Source organism: Solanum lycopersicum, chromosome 12, assembly GCF_036512215.1.
Source record: "Solanum lycopersicum chromosome 12, SLM_r2.1".
Classification (NCBI taxonomy): domain Eukaryota; kingdom Viridiplantae; phylum Streptophyta; class Magnoliopsida; order Solanales; family Solanaceae; genus Solanum; species Solanum lycopersicum.
In genome coordinates this window covers 10,997,335-11,015,499 of record NC_090811.1, presented here as the reverse complement: position 1 = coordinate 11,015,499, position 18,165 = coordinate 10,997,335, and the positions used below count along the sequence as shown (strand labels likewise).

The following is an 18,165-nucleotide window of genomic DNA, read 5'->3' as shown; positions in this document are numbered from 1 at the left end:
CAAGTCATCAGCTGACAAAAGAACAGTATGTTCAGTTCATGGAGATGTTACAACAATTTCAAGCTGGGAAAGACAATACTCAACAACACAATGATTTTTCAGGTGGTGTTGTGAATTCTGCCTTTGCAGGTATGATAGCATGTACTTCTTCAGTTGATTTTGGCAAATTATCATGCAGGTTTCCTCACAATAAAATTGACTCTTGGATACTTGACTCAGGGGCCTCTAACCATATGACTACCAACATAACCTTCTTAACAAATATTGCATACCTTCCCTGTCCTTTATTGATTACCCTACCAAATGGTTACAAAGTGAAAATAGTAAAAATAGGTAGTGTGATACTTGCATCAAACATTATTCTACATAAAGTCTTGTATGTACCTTCCTTTAAATACAATCTTATCTCTATTAATTGTCTCTCAAAGTCTATGCCTAAGAGCATTGTATTTTTATGTGAATTCTCATGTATTTTGTAGGCCCCTTCAATGAAGAGGCCTCTGGTAATTGGTGAAGCAAAAGATGGGCTATACTTTTTGTGTTCTAAATGCTTGATGAAATCTAATCATTCTGGTGATTCATGTAGCTCTTCAGTCTGAATTTCAAGTCGAGATGTTTCCAGTTTCAAATCTGTTTCTTGTCCTATTTCTTCATGCTCACATAATAAATGTAATCAACATTCTGTTCCATTCAATAAAAGTCCTTGTGTTTCTGCTTCTTTTAAGACTCATACCAATGTTGATGTAAATGTGTTGTGGCATAATAGACTTGGACATGTTCCTTTTGTGAAGATGAAGGAAATTAAGTCAATACCTGAGAATTTTTCTACTAAACAACCTTTCATTTGTAATATCTGCCCCATGGCAAGACAAGAAAGAATACCTTTTCCTCATAGCACTCATACCTCTACCAAAATATTTCAACTTGTGCACATAGATCTTTGGGGTCCATACCATAATATTACTCATGATAATTGTAGGTATTTCATCACTCTTGTTGATGATTACAGTAGATGTACATGGACTCAATTGTTAGCATGTAAAAGTAACACCTTGGGAGTTATAAAAACTTTTTTGTCAACGATTGAAACTCAATTCACCACATGTGTTCAGACCATAAGAACTGATAATGGACTAGAGTTTGTCAATTCAGAAACTTCCACCTTCTTCAAAACAAAGGGAATTATCCATGAAAAAACCTGTCCTTATACACCACAACAGAATGGTGTGGTGGAAAGGAAACACAAATACTTGTTAGAGACTGCTAGAGCTCTTCTTTTCCAATCAAAATTACCTCTTAAATACTGGGGTAAATGTGTGTTATGTGCCACATATATCATTAATAGGCTTCCTAATTCTCATGTGAAAGGAAAAACTCCTTATGAGTTGCTATACAAAGCCAAACCAATATATTCTCACATGAAAGCTTTTGGTTGCCTATGTTATCCTACAGTTCCAAAACCTCATAGGGATAAATTTCAAGCCAGGACAACACCCCATATTTTCATAGGTTACCCATTTGGATCAAAAGGTTACAAAGTCCTAAGTCTAGCCACTAAAAAAATACATATCTCAAGGGATGTAGTTTTTAAAGAAAATATTTTTCCTTTTACTATTTTGTCTGATGTTTCTTCTTTTCCTTCTGTTCTTGATTCTGTTCCCTTCATTGAAACTCTGCATACTAATGTTGAAACACAAACTGGACAACATGTTGACAATAATGTAATTGATGCAAATGACACTTTACCTCACATTTCACCTAATCATGTAACTGAAATTTCACATTCCACCATTCAGCACAATCCTGCAACTTCACCTATATCCAAAGCTATCAACAGACCATCTAGACAACATAAGCTACCAAAACATCTTCATGATTATATTCTACCCAAAAATCTGACTAAACATTCACAAAACCCAAACATTTCTCTAAATACAGTTTTCTCCAAACACCAACATATATCACCTGAGGTCTTGGCACTTGAGAGTCAAATTCTTGTGAGGAATATCTGTAATGATGAAGAGCCTTCTTCATGTGGAGAAGTTGTTATTAATCCTGCATGGCAACAAGCAATGACACAGGAGTTTGAAGCTTTGGATACAAATCATACTTGGGATCTTGTTTCTCTACCTAGTGGCAAGAAGGCCATAGGATGCAAATGGGTTTATAAAGTAAAACACAAAGCTGATGGAACTGTTGAGAGGTTCAAAGCACGACTTGTAGTGAAAGGTTACACACAAGAGGCTGGAATTGACTATACAGAAACTTTTTCACCAGTGATTAAAATGACAACAGTGAGGGCTTTATTAGCCACAGCTGTCAAAAAAGGTTGGAATATATTCCAACTTGATGTTAACAATGCATTTCTCCATGGAGACTTACATGAAGAGGTTTATATGGAAGTTCCTCCAGGTTTAGCAATACACAAACCAGGACTAGTATGCAGACTAAACAAGTCTTTATATGGTCTGAAACAGGCTAGCAGGCAATGGTATGCCAAGTTAACTGAAGCCTTATATTCAAAAGGCTACACTCACTCATTGAATGACTATTCTATTTTCCATAAAAAGTCTGAAACTTCTAGCATATTTGTTGCTGTATATGTAGATGATGTGATTCTAACAGGGACAATGTTTCTGAGATTGAGGAACTTAAGAGCTTTTTACATGATCAATTCAAGATCAAAGATTTGGGAAAGTTACATTACTTCCTAGGAATGGAAGTTCTCTACAAAGATGATGGACTAATAATATCTCAAAGAAAGTTTGTTCATGATATGTTGAAGCATTACAAGGTTGCAAGTATGAATAGCTGCACTTCTCCACTTGATGCTGCAGTAAAGCTCCATGCCAAAGAAGGAACACCTTTAACAGAACCACTCTTTTATAGACAACTTATTGGAAAGCTGAATTTTTTAACCAATACTAGGATGGATATATCATACAGTGTGCAGCATCTCAGCCAGTTTATGCAAGATCCTAGGGAGCCACATTTACAAGCAGCCTTTCATGTATTAAGGTACCTTAAGACAGACCCTACTCTAGGGATCTTTATGTCTAAAGAACAATCGTATTGTGTCAAAGCTTATTGTGACTCTGACTGGGCTGCATGCCCTGACACTAGGAAATCAGTAAGTGGTTATATTGTATTGATAGGGAACAGCCCACTTAGATGGAAATCCAAGAAGCAAGAGACTATATCTTTATCTTCAGCAGAAGCAGAGTATAGGGCTCTAAGGAAAGTTGCAGGAGAACTGGTATGGCTGCAGAGATTATTGGAGGAAGTAACATTGACATTACCTGCACCTATTGAAGTGTATTGTGACAGTCAGTCGGCTCTACATATAGCTTGAAATCCAGTATTTCATGAATGCACCAAACACATTGAAGTTGATTGCCACTTTGTAAGGAACTTACTTAAGACAGGACTCATTTCGCTGCAATATATAAGTTCTGATGACCAGCTAGCAGACATATTGACTAAGACATTGACAGGAATCAAACATTCCTCAGCATTAAGCAAGTTATCTGTGTTTTCCACACCTCCAACTTGAGGGGGGGGTATTGATAATTATAGTTGACACAATCATTTAGTTAGTTAATGCAGTTAGTTAGTTAAAACTAGTTAGTTTATCCTTAATTTTGTTATATTTCTTGTTACACAGTTCTAGATATTTTCTATATTTTCTGTATTGTATAAAAGTGTGATACTCTCATAATAAACATACACTTTTCCCCCAAACTTCCATCTTCTCTGTTTCCCTCTAAACATACATCTTCTCTAACTTCTGTCCAAGTTCATCCATGGAAAATTGAAGCATGATAATGGAGTATTTTTGACAAAAAAAATAAGTATCGTACAATCTTACAAAACTTTTAATACAATGAATTTGAAATACAAAAGAACACACTGTAATATCCATTTGTTTCATATTTAAAAAAAAATAACTTTTGCTCATATTTTCAATTTTAATAAATGTTCATAATTTAACATGTTGTTGGTCTAAAAAATCGTATATAACATTTTTTATTGTACATAATATTTTTTATAATAAGTTTTACCTACCAAAATGTGCAGTGAAACAAAAACATCACAAACTTTATTATTAACAAAGATTACTAAAAACAAATCAGAAAAGTATAATAAATACCAACATCACGCATTCCATCTTCCACCATGTTTAATTAATATTGATAAGTTATTGTCCACCACAAAAAAAAACACAATGTTTTCACAACAAAAAAAAAATCTGATCAGTCAAGAAAAGAATGGGAGTAAAAATTCTGCAAACACGGATGAAGAGTGAGAAACGTGATAGAGAGAGAACAAAAATGAAAAAAATTATGTTTTAATTTGATTTAAACTAATTTGAGTGTTTTAAGGAAACTAAATATTTTAATTTTTTTTGAATTCCTTAATATGTGCTAATTTGTTAATTATTCATTATTAATTAAATTTAATTTAAATTCCACAATTCGTGCCACTTACCAATTAATATATAACCGTTTTTTTCCTTTTTATTTTATTTAAGAAATAAATGTTTTCATTTATTTTAAATCAAACTTTTTTATAATAATATGTTATAACTTGATATATTAAATGTCATATATTGAAAATCAAAATCTAATGCTATAGCTTGAAAATATTACTATAAAAAATGTTATATGCAAAATTTACACAAAGATAAATGCTCTATAATGATAGTACTTGGTATAGTCATTATTTGACTATTCGGCATACTACCATGCTTCGATTACTTTAATTCATATTTTATTTAATCATTACTTGACTTAATTAAATAATATCGATCAAATTAATAATAACAAATCATTAATGTACTATTCCGTGTTTATAACGTGCTTTCAATGTGGTTCTGTATCATTGAATATATATTGCGTCAGGGTCAGATAAGAGAAGTATCATACTTTCGACAAAAAATTGATACAACTTTTCAATTTCAATTACGTACATCTATAGTTATATTAGAAAGACATAAACTTAGTAAATTTGTTTTAAATTAAATGACCATATCAAAAATGAATATTTGTGGGCTTTGTTGGTCTGTACAGTTTCGATATGGGCCACAAAAAGCCCCCCAGAAAAACACGATAGCTGAAAAAACAGTCAAATAAAATCTATCCATCTTTCAAGTCCGGTAATTCCCAAATTGTTGTATTTTTGCTTGTGGAAAAGAAGATCTATACCAATCTGTTATCATCGTGTGTTTTGATAACCCTTTCATCTCAAAGTCCACCCCAAAACCTATAAAGTTTCCTCAAGATCTTCCTTTTTATGCCACAACTACTCTCTTTTTGCTCTTGAAATTGTTCGTTCTGAACTGGGGGTTTTCCCTTTTGATTTTGAACCCAAAAGTAAAAAAAATGGGAAAAAATCAAGCTTACAAAGCTATGCAGCGAGCAAGGTTGGGTTCTAGCTCAGGTGGACCTGATGAAGTTGATGATGGAATGGTTCGTCCCTTTTCACACTATTATTCTTTAATTATTAATACTATTTGAGTTAAAGTTCTTTTTTTTTTGTTTTGAACTTTTATTTTCTTGTCAAAGGGAATTTGTTTGTCCATTTGGGAATGTGTGTGTGCTGTTTTTGCACATGGGTATCGCTTTATATGAGGTTTTCTGGAGTTTATTTTATCATTTTTGGTTCCAAAGTGTACTTGGTGGTTAGCTGTGTAAAATTATGTGCTTCAAGTTGGTTGGTGTGGCAGAGAATGTAAGTATGTTACATTGGAAAATGATTTTCTATTTCCAGTGTTTGGTTGGTTTAGAAGTTGGTGACATATGTAAAATTATGTGCTTCAAGTTGGTTGGTGTGGCAGAGAATGTAAGTATGTTACTTTGGAAAATGATTTTCTATTTCCAGTGTTTGGTTGGTTTAGAAGTTGGTGACATACTTTGGAAATTATTTTTGCATATGAAGCTTGAGTGGTTGACAACAATGTTTCAGTGTTGATTGGAGTAACTGATATGGAGAAAGAGTCTTTATACTTTTATAGGAAAATTACTTCTGCCAATAAGTGCGGCGCGGACAATTTCTCCATTTTGGTTTAAAAAATTATTTTCTTTGGAGAGAGCATCTTCCCCGGTTCAAGATAACCAGACATTGATAATGTGAGGGGACACAATCACATAACCATTTAAACAAACTCTATCTGAAAAATGCAAGTGTAAGTCTTTGATTGAGCTTCATGATGGTTAAAGATAAGGAAAAATTATTTCATTGACCGTATAAGACAATTGAAGTTCAATTAGTTCTGAGTAGTTTTAACTTTAGTTCTGTTAGTTTGTGTTTGGTACTTACATTTTTCTCCAACATTTTTCGTAGAGTTTATAAATTTGAGCTAGCTTTTTCTATTTAGTACATTGGAGTCGTCGAGAATTGTATTTTTCTTAGTTTATTGTGCTTCGTCTGATGAGGACTGTCGCAGGTGGATGGTTCTTTTCATACACCAGAGTGGCATGCGGCTCGTTTAGCAAGCCTCAAAACATCTCATACAGTTACCTGGGAAGAGTTCAAACAGAAACAGAAGGTAATATACTCAACCGATTTGATGGTCATATGAGGGTGTACATAATCTTGGCTTGCATATCCCGGGTTTGTTTAGTTGGGCTGCGTGATTTCATTCTTGATCAGTAGCTGTTACATCAAACTACAGTTATATAAGAACATGGTTGAATTTGTTGCAAGAAACACTGTTGTGATTGGCTTTAATGATTGTAGAGATATGTGAAGATAGAATGACAACACTTAAGAATTGAACCTTGGAGAATTATAGGAAAAGAGGAACTAAGTATGCTTGGCTATGGTATATAATACTTGATATTTTGCAAACACGACTAGGCCAGCATAAGCTAAGATGCAATGTATTTAGATGGCCTTGCTTTTTTCACTAGGTGGTTAAGTACAACTAGCAAGTCATTGCATAAACTTTTTCTGCAAGTTTTTGAAAATCAGACTCCAGGGTTTGCACCCACTACGTTGACCATTGGACGACACCCTTGGATGCTAAGCAATCTGCTTGTTGGAGAAGTTCTGCATTTTGCAAATGACTTATTTTTTTCCCTCAAAAATGCATATTTGAAGCTCCCTTTCCTTTATTGGGGTCGGGGGTACTAATTTTGGACTATCCATTATAAATTGGCTCTTGTGTGGATCCACTTAGATCATACAATTGCGTGTTACATTGTTTCCTGATATTAAAGTTCTTTTCTTCCCGCTCCATGTCTTAATTTGTTGATGCATAATACTAATGATATTCTTTTAGGAAGAAGAAGTGAGAAAAGGAGAGCTAGAAGCAGACAAAGATAAAATGATGAGGGAATACAGGGCTCAGCTAGATGCTGAAAGGGCCAGCAAACTCTCTCATGGAAGGAATCATTCCAGCAGTAAACACAGCCGCAAAAAGGGTAAAATATTCTGAAATTTCTTAATGGGAATCAATTTTTCTAGTTCTTTTAGTTATTTTATATTTTAGTGTGTGTCAAATTTCTAGTTGACTTAGATCGGTTCGTTCTTGATGGTGAAATGCATTTTTACAGATAAGAAGGACAAAGATGCTAGGAAACAGAGAAGCAAAAAGAGAAAGGTGAAGATTTTTTTCAATCTAGACTTTTTTCTTTTCTTTGCTTGTGAGAATGAAAAACTACTACAATCTTGGTCGGATTATGCATGTTTGTCTTGTTATACCATGAAAGAAACATCAATGCTCGAGGAGTTTTGAATTCTATTGGTTTTGCTATACTAAACTTGCAAGTTTCTAGCTAACCTGAATTGTCTTGCTTGGCTCGGTATAGTTTGCATTCATAAATAATGAAACCAAATGCTATTTTTTGGGATCAGAACTTAATCTGTAATTATTCTAATAGAAAAATAATTTATGTAACTTCAACATTACCAGTTTCAAAAACAAAAGTTTATGCGACTGAAAACAGTGAAACCCCTAGTTAAAAGTGTTAATACCCACTTGTATCTTCAGTAAGAATCAGTTAATCCCATTTTTGGTCGATTAGGGGTTCCTCTAGTGTTAGATTTGAAGTCTTCAATTAAGGATTTGGGAGTGGGGGCATTGGTGCTTGGGGTCTCTTCCTTCCATGTCATGGCCAGGACCTCCTGCTAGTCTCATGTTTTCTAGTAGCACCTTTTCGTTTCACTAAGCCCTTTAACTTAAATATACTGTGGCCAATGAAGACCAAAAGAGTAGGAAATTTTAGTTTCAGCTGAGATAAAGAATTGTCTTTTTTTGTTTGATGAAGTAAAGAGATTCATTTAGGAGCATCAGGGTGAAGATTTGTCTTCTTTCCTCATTGCTTTCTTCTGTTGCAGAATGAATCCTTGAGCAGACTTACTAATGAGATTTAAAGGATTCTTGAGTCTGCCTATTATTATGTTAACTTGAGCTGTGTTTATTTTATAAGAACATCCAATATTTACTAGTCCACTGTAATTAAAATAAATGCTTACAATTCCGCCTATATATGTCATGATGAAATTTCAATGTGATAGATTGAATGTTGGATTGGTCCCATTTGATAAGAGAGTAATTTTATACCCAAGGGTGTGTCCTATTGGTCAATGAATTTGGTTGAGAATCATGAGGTCGTAGGTTTAGGTCCCAGCAGAGACAAAGCCACTATGTGATTCTTCTCGTTTCTCCTAGCCTTGGAGGAATGAGTTGGCTGGTACCTGTTGTGGGTGGGAGGTGACATGTATCTCGTGGAATTAGTCGAGGTGCGCACAAGTTGGACTGATTTCAGAGTTATAAAAACAGAGAGAGTAGTTCTCGTGGTTGAGCTCTCTTCTTTCAACCAAAATGTTGGGAGTTTGTGTCAACATCGGTGAAGTGGGGAAACAAATCTTTTGGCTACTCGGTCTCAAGGAAGCGTTTGGGGTTTACAAAATCACCCGAAGAAGTGAGTTGGCCCTGATTTCTTGATTGTTACTTCTCTTGTCTTAAAGGTACGGACTATGTTGTAGTAACATAACATGTCGGAAGAAAGTACATGATAATAAGTTTGACAAGGTAATTATTAGAGTATTTTGGAATGAAAGACATATAAAAAACATTTAACAACCTGAAAAGAATAAAATAATTAAAATAAGGGAACTTATATTTGAGTATATGAGGTAAAACTGACACGTGCGAATCTTCAAACTCACAATTGAGAGCTTCATATGTACTTCAATAAGCATCTGCAGGGGTAATTGGTTGACCTAAAATTTTGAACTTAATTAATCTGTTAGCCATCAGTTATCAAGATTCAAGATGTCCTAATTTTAATTAATATGTCTGTCTAATGTTAAATATGCTATAGCAGGTGACCTTAATGAATTTCCATGAAAAATAGCTTAGCAATTGTCAAATAGTCTATATACTTTTTTCTCATATTGAATCATGAATGTAGACGGAAAAATTGTACTTGGAAGGAATGAAGTACTCCCTTATACAAGGAAAGCAAAAAGGAGGGAATTCTCAAATAGTGAAACCTATATTCAGCGCTTACTAACCCCAAACTTGAGTTAATCAAAATTACAAGCCTGCCCATACCACCACAACAGCCTTCTAAAAGCGAAACAGAAGATAAGCTTAAACACCACTTTGAGGGACAGCGATCTTCTACTTTCTTTCTCAAATCTCTTTTTAATTATTTTTACGTATCAATCTTTCTAATTCTTGCTCATTCCTTGTTCACTATACCATTGGTCTAGGTTCATATTTAACAAATAGTATACTATTTAAATATACAACCATACTGTTAATCTAGGTTTATATTTAACATAGTAAACTATAAGTATACCAGTAAACCGTTGATTTAGGTTAATAATTGACAAATAGTATAAAATTGGGGAACTTGGAATTTGTAACAAACTTTCAAGGAAGAACTATTGCAAGTAAAGGATTTGTGGGTAAAACATTCCTAGTGAACTTATTACGAGAAACATATGAACTTGATCACCCGTTGTTGCTTCGCGTGATAACAACGAGGAGGACGCTTCTGAGTGAAAGTAAAGACTCTCTCCACGAGAGAGTGTGTAAGAACCTTGGGTGATTAGGTTTTGGATGTGATTTGTTTCTAGTTTTCTAATAAAAAAAGTAATTTGTTTTTAAAAAGCTGTATAGAGTGCTATGAATGGGTACCAGATGTAATTTTCCGAAAGGTGTGGTAATTTTAAAAAAAAAATTTGTACAATAGATTTTCGTGTATATTTTCTGAAATTAAAAAAAGAAAAGAAAAAGGAATAGATATCAGAAATGTAGTTCTAACATCTATTTTTTTTTATATATTATAAGTATGATACTATGTCTAAGTTGTACAAAATATATTTGATATATGATGAATGACCAAGTATTCCAACTGGTATTCCTTTCTTTTTTTGGTTCTGCATGTTTCCTTTTAACATTACAAGTCTGTAGTACCATATCTCCCTGTTCCTTGCCAATCTAGGCTACTGATGCCATCTTTGTGCAACTGTTGTTGTGTAAAGATAGTTGGGAAGTTCATTGTAGAAGGTTATCACCATATAAATTCTTCATTGCAGAAACCAAATGTGGTGCCCTTTTACGCCTTAAGTGTGACATCCCTCTAGAAGTTCTCCCTTCCTTGTGTTGTTCTTTTCATAGGGATATGTAGAGACCGAGCAAAGATTTGAAGTTTATGGGTTCGGGATTCTAATCCCTCTATGTTACTGGGTTCTAAATTATTAGTTTTTACATATTCAATGGATTTTGTTAATACAAAATACAAAGTTTTGACCAAAGTTACTGTTTGTCTGGACACGTAATATTCACATTAGCTTCGCCCTTGGGGATTCACCATTCAACATGTTCATATGACCAATTTCCACCCCCTATGTTTCATACTCATTGAAAATAATCTTTCACTAACATGCTTGATCCTACGTGCTGTACCATCCTATCCATTTGTGTAGGTATGACACTATTGAATACCCTCGAGTCTTTTATCTCGTGAACCCGTCACCTTCATAGAAGGAGTGGCTAATTTCAATTGCCAAATTAAACCCTCCTACCCTTTTGAGTTACATAAGAAGTTTCTTCCCAATTGCTTTTAGCTTTCCTGCTATGTTGATCGGCACATTAAATACAAAATAGGTCAAAATTTTGGACAAAGTATTCTTAGGAAGTGTCTCCCTCCCCTTTTCATGTTTTTATTTTACTATTTTGTAACCTCTTCTCTACTTTCTCTATCACTGCATTCCATGCTGCTCTCTTCTTGTGTCTTGCACCCAATGATAATTTATTAACTGTCCTTCCTTTCCTTGACTGTGCATCTCCTCAGATATCCTTCAATCACTACTTCATTCATCATCATGATAAGAGTGTCCCTATCACTAATATGTACAACTTAGAGAACAAATTGTCTCTCCTTGTTATAAAACTTTGAGCTGTTGAAGAAATCTGGGGGATTTAATTGACACAAAGCTAAGAACTTAACCATGGATATACAAAATTGGATGCACGATCTTAATTTGTCCCTGAAGCCAATTTTTTCATTATGCAGCCAAGAAGCTCCATTTTGACACGGTCATATGCCTTGTCTAAATTCAGCTTGCAAGGCTCTGCTTCTTATTTTTCATTCTCGAGTTCACTACTTCATCTGGAATCAAACAAACATCCAGCTTCTTTTTTTGTTCCTTCTAAGTATGTGTGTCATTGACATGGTGCTGTCTAAGACCTCAAGTCAAAAGAAAAACACTAATAGCTCTGAAATCCTTGATATTGTATGCCCTGTCTAATAATTTCAATTAAAGAAGAATTAATACTCTTTTCAAATTTTCTTGTAGAATTCAATGTTTTATTGCACTCATGATGTCTTCTTTTAATTACTCTCCAACATTGACAAAATAACTTGTGAAACCGTTAGGGCCTGGTACTTTTCCCTTTGTCCTCTGCGTAGCTACTAATTGCCTCTGATACTTCCTCCTCCAAGAACTTTATCTGGGGCACTCTCTTATTTACTCGCACTTGCTTAACTTCACCCCCAATTTAAGTCTCCTCTCCAATTCCTTATGCCTTGTATATAGAAGCCCTTAATAGCTCTTTTACTTGCTCTTTTTCCTCAAACTTTGTTTTAGCTTTTGCTAATCAGTGGAAAGTTAATGTGGCAGATAGTCAACCTTTTTAGCCGCAACACCATTAATCTTGATCTCTTGGCTAATTGTCGTATTTGTCCACTCCCCCTACCTTTCAATTTTTTCTTGCTTGTTTAAATCCATCTCACTGATTTCATTGCTAACTCTGCAGCCCTTCGTTATATCCCTCAGCTTCCTCCTAACCACTTAGTAATTCCATCTTCAGTCATTTCTACCAGATTTAACTTCCTGGTAAAGAGAAGTGTGGGTGTCCTTGGACTTGATAAACTTCTCCACCAGTTCCCCGATAGTTCTACTTAGTTGCATGCTTTCTGTCACATATTTTCAGATCTGAAAAGGTTTTCAACTTCTTCCATCCTACTACCATCTAGCAAGATGGGCATATGGTTTAATGTGAGCCTGGGAAGAGGAATTTGGGGGCCCTCTGGAAATGTCTCCTCCGACTGTGTCTAGATAAGAAATTTGTCTCATCTCTACAATATTCTTCCCGCTGTCGCATTCAAATTCCCCAATATCTTTCTGGACCCAAGAATCTTTGAGAAATTCCTTTCTTCTCCCTCCTGTCAAGCATTTTCTTATTTCCCTGTTTTGGTCCTGACTCTTCTTTTCGTCCACTTTCTTACTCGTCTTCATTTTGCCCTCTGCTCAACAATCTCCCTATGGCAACCATTCAATACTTGCTCTGTGTGTAACTGATATAGCTGCCCGTCATTTCTTTCATCTGAAATTTATTTTGCTTTAAGGTACCTTTAAGATCAGTAAGAATGCATTGAAAAGACCTAGTAGATAAGTAGAAATAGAGGACCTTCAATCAGAACTAATTCTTGGATTTTTGAGTGTTTGTTTTTCCGTTTTTGTAAGTTTTGCTTTAGACAGATATCTATGTTCCCAGTATGCATCTAACTGAAGGAAATGGCAGATGCATTTTCCATTTTTGTTATCAAGAATTACAAAGGAAAAATTAAATATAATACATAGGGTACTTGGGTCAGAGAGATTCTTAGTCTAAAACACTGGTAGGTGGTATTAGTACAAGAAACTAAACCTAATGTTTTATTCCAGGATAGATAGTTTGTTAGAGACTAGAGAGAATGCAACAACTTTTGCTTAATTACTTGGTACATATTGTGTTAAGAATTTATAAGTTGTTTCTCTGGACTGTCAGTTCATATTTGAAGATCTTCAGAATGGACTTGTGTGATTGAGTACTACATTTGAATGACACATGTATATTACCTAAACTGATTCAGCGTTCAAGGAGATATTCCGATTCCAGCTCTTCAAGCTCATCATCTGAATCTTCAAGTTCTGACGATGAAGATAGAGAATCCAGAAAATCAAGATCCAAGTCTAAGAGAAGGAAGAAAGAAAAGAAGCATCAGTTGAGGTCGAGGTTGAAGCAGTCTACAAGCGACGATGAAGCTGATGGTCCTTTGCCGCTTTCTAGATTCTTTGGCAGCATAAAAAGCTAATGCCTCATTTGACATGTAATTCTACTTCTTCTTCTGATGATATTGGATGTGATGGATCCTTTTATTTATTATTATAATGTTATCGAGGATCGTTGGTTCGTCAATGAGGGTTATGTATCCTGGTTTTAAATGAAATATTACATTTAGTGAAAACAATTGTAAAACTACTTACACATGTTCCAAGCTCCCATACTTATATTTTTGGAAAGGCTTCTTTCTACTTGCAGACTCATAATGAAGTGGAAGAAGGGTCATGTAAACTTTTAGTCTAAGCTTACAAGAGTAGTTCACAAAATTGCATCAACAAAACTATCAAGCAATGAGAAAACATGTGAGTCTAGGGATGGACATAGATACCGAAAGCTGAAAAATTGAACTGCACGAACTAGTTAGGTTCTTCGATTTCAGTTTTCGGTTTGTAAGGGTCATAAAATTTCAGTGCACCGAAGAATCAAATATTTATTAAATAAATTTGAAACATTTTTTAATTATATCACTTGTATGTTTTTACCCAAAACGTTTTACTTTTGAACCGAGTTTTGGAACCCTAGCCCCTAATTCCTAAATGTTTCATGTTATACGTTGACAATTCTGGGTTGGTAATGTTTCAGATCACACGTTGAACAATCCAGCACATTTTATATATATATATATATATATATATATATATATATATATATATATATATATTTGATTATTTTAATTTAATGTTTCGTTAAGTATTTCGCACGGAAAAATTATTTTAAAGCACTGAACTAAATCAAATTGAATCAATTTAGTTCGCAATTTGATGCACACTTATCAAAACGAAACACCCAATAGAATCAAACTAAAGAATCAAAGTTCCACCCCTATATGTGACTGTAAGAGGTGTAGTGGTAATAGTTTTTTTTTTAAAGAACTTTTTTCTGTCAAAGGAAAATATTACTACTATATATTAGTCCAAAAAGGACCTGCTATGCACTTTGGTCTCTTTTTGCTAAGCATGTCAACCACTTTATTCTACTCCATGAAGATGTGGGATGGTGGTGCTTCTCCCAGTAGTTGCTGCATCAAAAATTTGTACTCAACAATAATATTAGTATAAAATATATTACCATGTGACGACATATTATAACTTCTGTGAAATCACAGTTGATAACAAGAAGGGTGAGATTAAGCTTTTATGGCCAAAACAAGGCCTTGTCTAAGGGCTTGAAGTTCAGCCACCATAGAGTTGTAGGTGTAGAGGAGCTATTGGTAAATGACAGTTGTCTGTAACCAAATAAGTTTCATCTAGAAATTTAAATGTATGATATATTATTACATTACTTCACCATTACATAATGAAAGATGAAAATCCTCAGATAAGGTTGATTGAATATTAGATTCTCTAATAAATTGTCATTGATATGATCCTTATATGCGTTGATCCTATGATATAATTCAGTTATAAATACTCTAACAAAAAGCTTTTGAAAGACATAATTTATATCACATCTGAAGTGTGATAGATTAATTGATTCGATAGATAAAATTTCTTGAAGAAAAAAGGAACAAATGATCAAGATGGTCATAATAATGAAACATGTGCTTTAGAAAAAGCACCATGACATAACACTTCATAAAATCTTGGCAAAGGTTGACGTATCAGAAAATGATCAAAAATAAAGAGAGTTCGACAAGTTATGTCTCATTAGAATCAATATCAAATAAAATGTCAATGATATCTTAAATATAATATAGCGCTCAAAATTATAAAAGTGATGAAGATCTTGATGATAAATCTATTGAGAATTGACAGATAAATGACTGGCCAAAGAAAATACAATTCATGATATTTTATTTCACTTGAAAAAAGAAGTGATGTTCTGAATTTATTTTGTCCACATACCAAGGTATAATGTCAGTGGAATACAAATGAATTATTATGCCTAAGTAAAATCGTAAAATATAAAGTACGGCTTGTGCATTAATGATTTTCCACAAAAACCCTGACATTATTATATGGAGATGTATTCTCCTATGGAAGATGCAATGATGTTTCTTTCAATCTAACAATACCTGAAAAACTTGAATACGTATAGTGAATGATTATTATGCCTAGGTAGACAATAAATATTATATGAAAATTCTAGGACTTAAATGATTATAAAGTGATTCCAATGAATAGTACCCCAATGGTTGTAAGACTGCACAACATAAAGATCAATTTTGATCTCATTAAAATAGTTAGAAAATATCATGTCATAGTGTAATTGGTGCACTTATATATCCTGCTTTATTATTATTCATGGTAAATAATTTTATTAATATGCATGCAAAATGTAACAACACTCTTATTTGTGGAAATACTAGAGTGAATTAAATATCAGTGTAAGTCATCTGTTCCAATAAATTGTGGCAATTTTTATTGATCATAAAATTGTTGGAAAATATGAAGTTGGATCTCAATTAAGTTATCTGTTGTCATTTAGAAATAGTGTCATATCAAATTATTTCACAAGATAGTCAATTTAATTAAAAGTGTTCGCCAGTGCTCAATTATTGCTGTTAACAAATCAAACAAGCAATTTGTCTAGACCGACAAGATCATGAATTGTGTGATTGTCAAAAATATATTTGGTTGAGATCAATAAACATATTCAAGAAATATGTGACCTTTCTTCGAAAAAAGATATTCCAATAACATTATATTAAGGCAATGTTGCATGTGCTCAACTAAGAAGAGGACACATCAAAGAAGACTGAATAAAATATATTTTATCAAACTTCTTGTTATTCATGGTTTTCAAGAGAAGGATGTAGATGTTCAACACTTCGTATTCACCAAGGCATTCTCAAGTTCAACCTTTGAGAAGCCGAGATATAAGATTGAAATGTGTCATATTCATATTATTAAGTGATGTCTTTATCTGGGGAGAGTAATACACTTTGCATTCTTTTTTTCTTAATCATGATAATCTTCCATTGGATTTTGTTGTAAGATTGTTAATGAGGCGGTTCTTAATGCGTATTATAAGATGTGTGTACTATTTTTCCTTCACAATTTTTTTCCCATTAGATTTTTTTTAGTAAGATTTTAACGATACACATTATCTATTAAGACATGAACATTCAAGGGGAGTGTTGTAAAATGATTGTCCACATAGATATATATTTTGATAACATAACATACAACATACAATGTGTTGTAACCAAACATTAGGGGTGTACATGACCGGGTTGGTTCAAAATTTTCAAATATCAAACCAAGCCATTTGTCTCAGACTTTTAAATTTATAAATCAAACCAAAAAAATAAAACTTAGGTTTTTTAACCTAGACTATTTTTTTTGTATTTTTTTCAAATTTTGATTTTTTTTCATTAAAGTATTGATACAAAAATATAATTTAGTTATACTTAAAATATGTGTTTTCTAAGAAAATAACACAAAATATGATATGATTAATGACATTAATTTATCCAACAAAAACATAATAATGAAATTGCGTAAAAAGAATATTACAAATTAACTAGTCATAATGAAAATGATCAAAATTTAAAAGTACCAAGTGTTGAAGAAGAAGGAGGCTAACGTTTGAAACATGTCAAAAAAACAGGTCCAAAGCATTTGACTGACGTGTCTGCAGTAAGTGTTGATGAAGAAGGAAGCCGAGGATTGGAACATGTTGGAGGAACAGGTCCAACGAAACTGATGGACGAGTTTACAACACTGCTGTAGACTGATCAATAATATCAATACATCAATACAATCCTTGATTTCTCTATGTGAGATTTCTACATGCTAAAATTAGTTTGATAAGTATTACTACCTCCGTCCACTTTTATTTGTCATGTTGCACTTTTCAAAAGTTAATTTGACTAATTTTTAAAGTTAAATTAGATTACATTAATTCGATATTTTAAACAAAAAAAATAGATATTCAAAAGCTATACTAAAAGTACTATAAATTACAATTTCTTGCATATCAATATGATGAAAAAATATATGGTTAAATGTTAGTCAAAGTTTTTGTAGTTTGACTCTAAAAAAGAAACCATGACAATAAAGGTGGACAAAGAGAGTAGTTACACGACCAAATATTTAAGGAAATTAAAATTAGATTATGTATTTTAATTGTCTAAACCAAAGTAAAACTAAAAAATAAATATTCAATATTATTGTCATTTTTAGTGTTGAATTGATTTTCTTTTTGCATTAGTATTAATTTGATTTTGATCTAAGCTTTATTATAATTACCAACATCCGTGGGTTATAATCTTTATTGGACCATTTAAAATTTTAAGTTTCATACTTGAAGTAATATATTAGAAGATAAAACTATGAAAAAATATAAGAAATATTTTTAAAAATATATCTAAGTAAATATTTTTATGTATAAAATAAAATTTTAAATTTTTTATGTATTATGTAGAATTGATTTGGTTTCGGGATGATATTTTTAAATTAAAATCAAACCAACCCAAAAGTTGCTACTGCTACTATTATTACTATTACTACTGTACTTTGTCTCTCTCTTTTTCTTCTTAATTTTATGTTACAACACATGCTTTATTTTATAACAAAAAACATGATTAAGAAAAC

General features: G+C 33.0%; 1 protein-coding gene across 2 annotated transcripts; it reads left to right on the top strand.

Moving 5' to 3' along the window:
* Positions 1-5,017: 5,017 nt before the first annotated feature.
* Positions 5,018-13,806, top strand: LOC101267777 (uncharacterized). Of its 2 annotated transcripts, none has more exons than XM_004251949.5 (5): positions 5,018-5,468; positions 6,446-6,547; positions 7,283-7,424; positions 7,557-7,603; positions 13,377-13,806. In XM_004251949.5, the coding sequence occupies exons 1-5, from the start codon at positions 5,382-5,384 to the stop codon at positions 13,596-13,598; spliced, it is 600 nt and encodes a 199-aa protein (XP_004251997.1). In that variant the 5' UTR covers positions 5,018-5,381; the 3' UTR covers positions 13,599-13,806. The 2 variants fall into 2 exon arrangements, with proteins under 2 accessions (XP_004251997.1, XP_019067168.1); XM_019211623.3 differs by having other exon boundaries at positions 13,292-13,806.
* Positions 13,807-18,165: the final 4,359 nt, after the last annotated feature.

Excerpts from the sequence above, each read along its gene's own strand:
- LOC101267777 (XM_004251949.5), top strand. The coding sequence starts at position 5,382 with ATGGGAAAAAATCAAGCTTACAAAGCTATGCAGCGAGCAAGGTTGGGT. Across the intron at positions 7,425-7,556 it reads TAAACACAGCCGCAAAAAGG|ATAAGAAGGACAAAGATGCT; the intron begins GTAAAATATTCT and ends GCATTTTTACAG. Across the intron at positions 7,604-13,376 it reads AGAGAAGCAAAAAGAGAAAG|CGTTCAAGGAGATATTCCGA; the intron begins GTGAAGATTTTT and ends AAACTGATTCAG.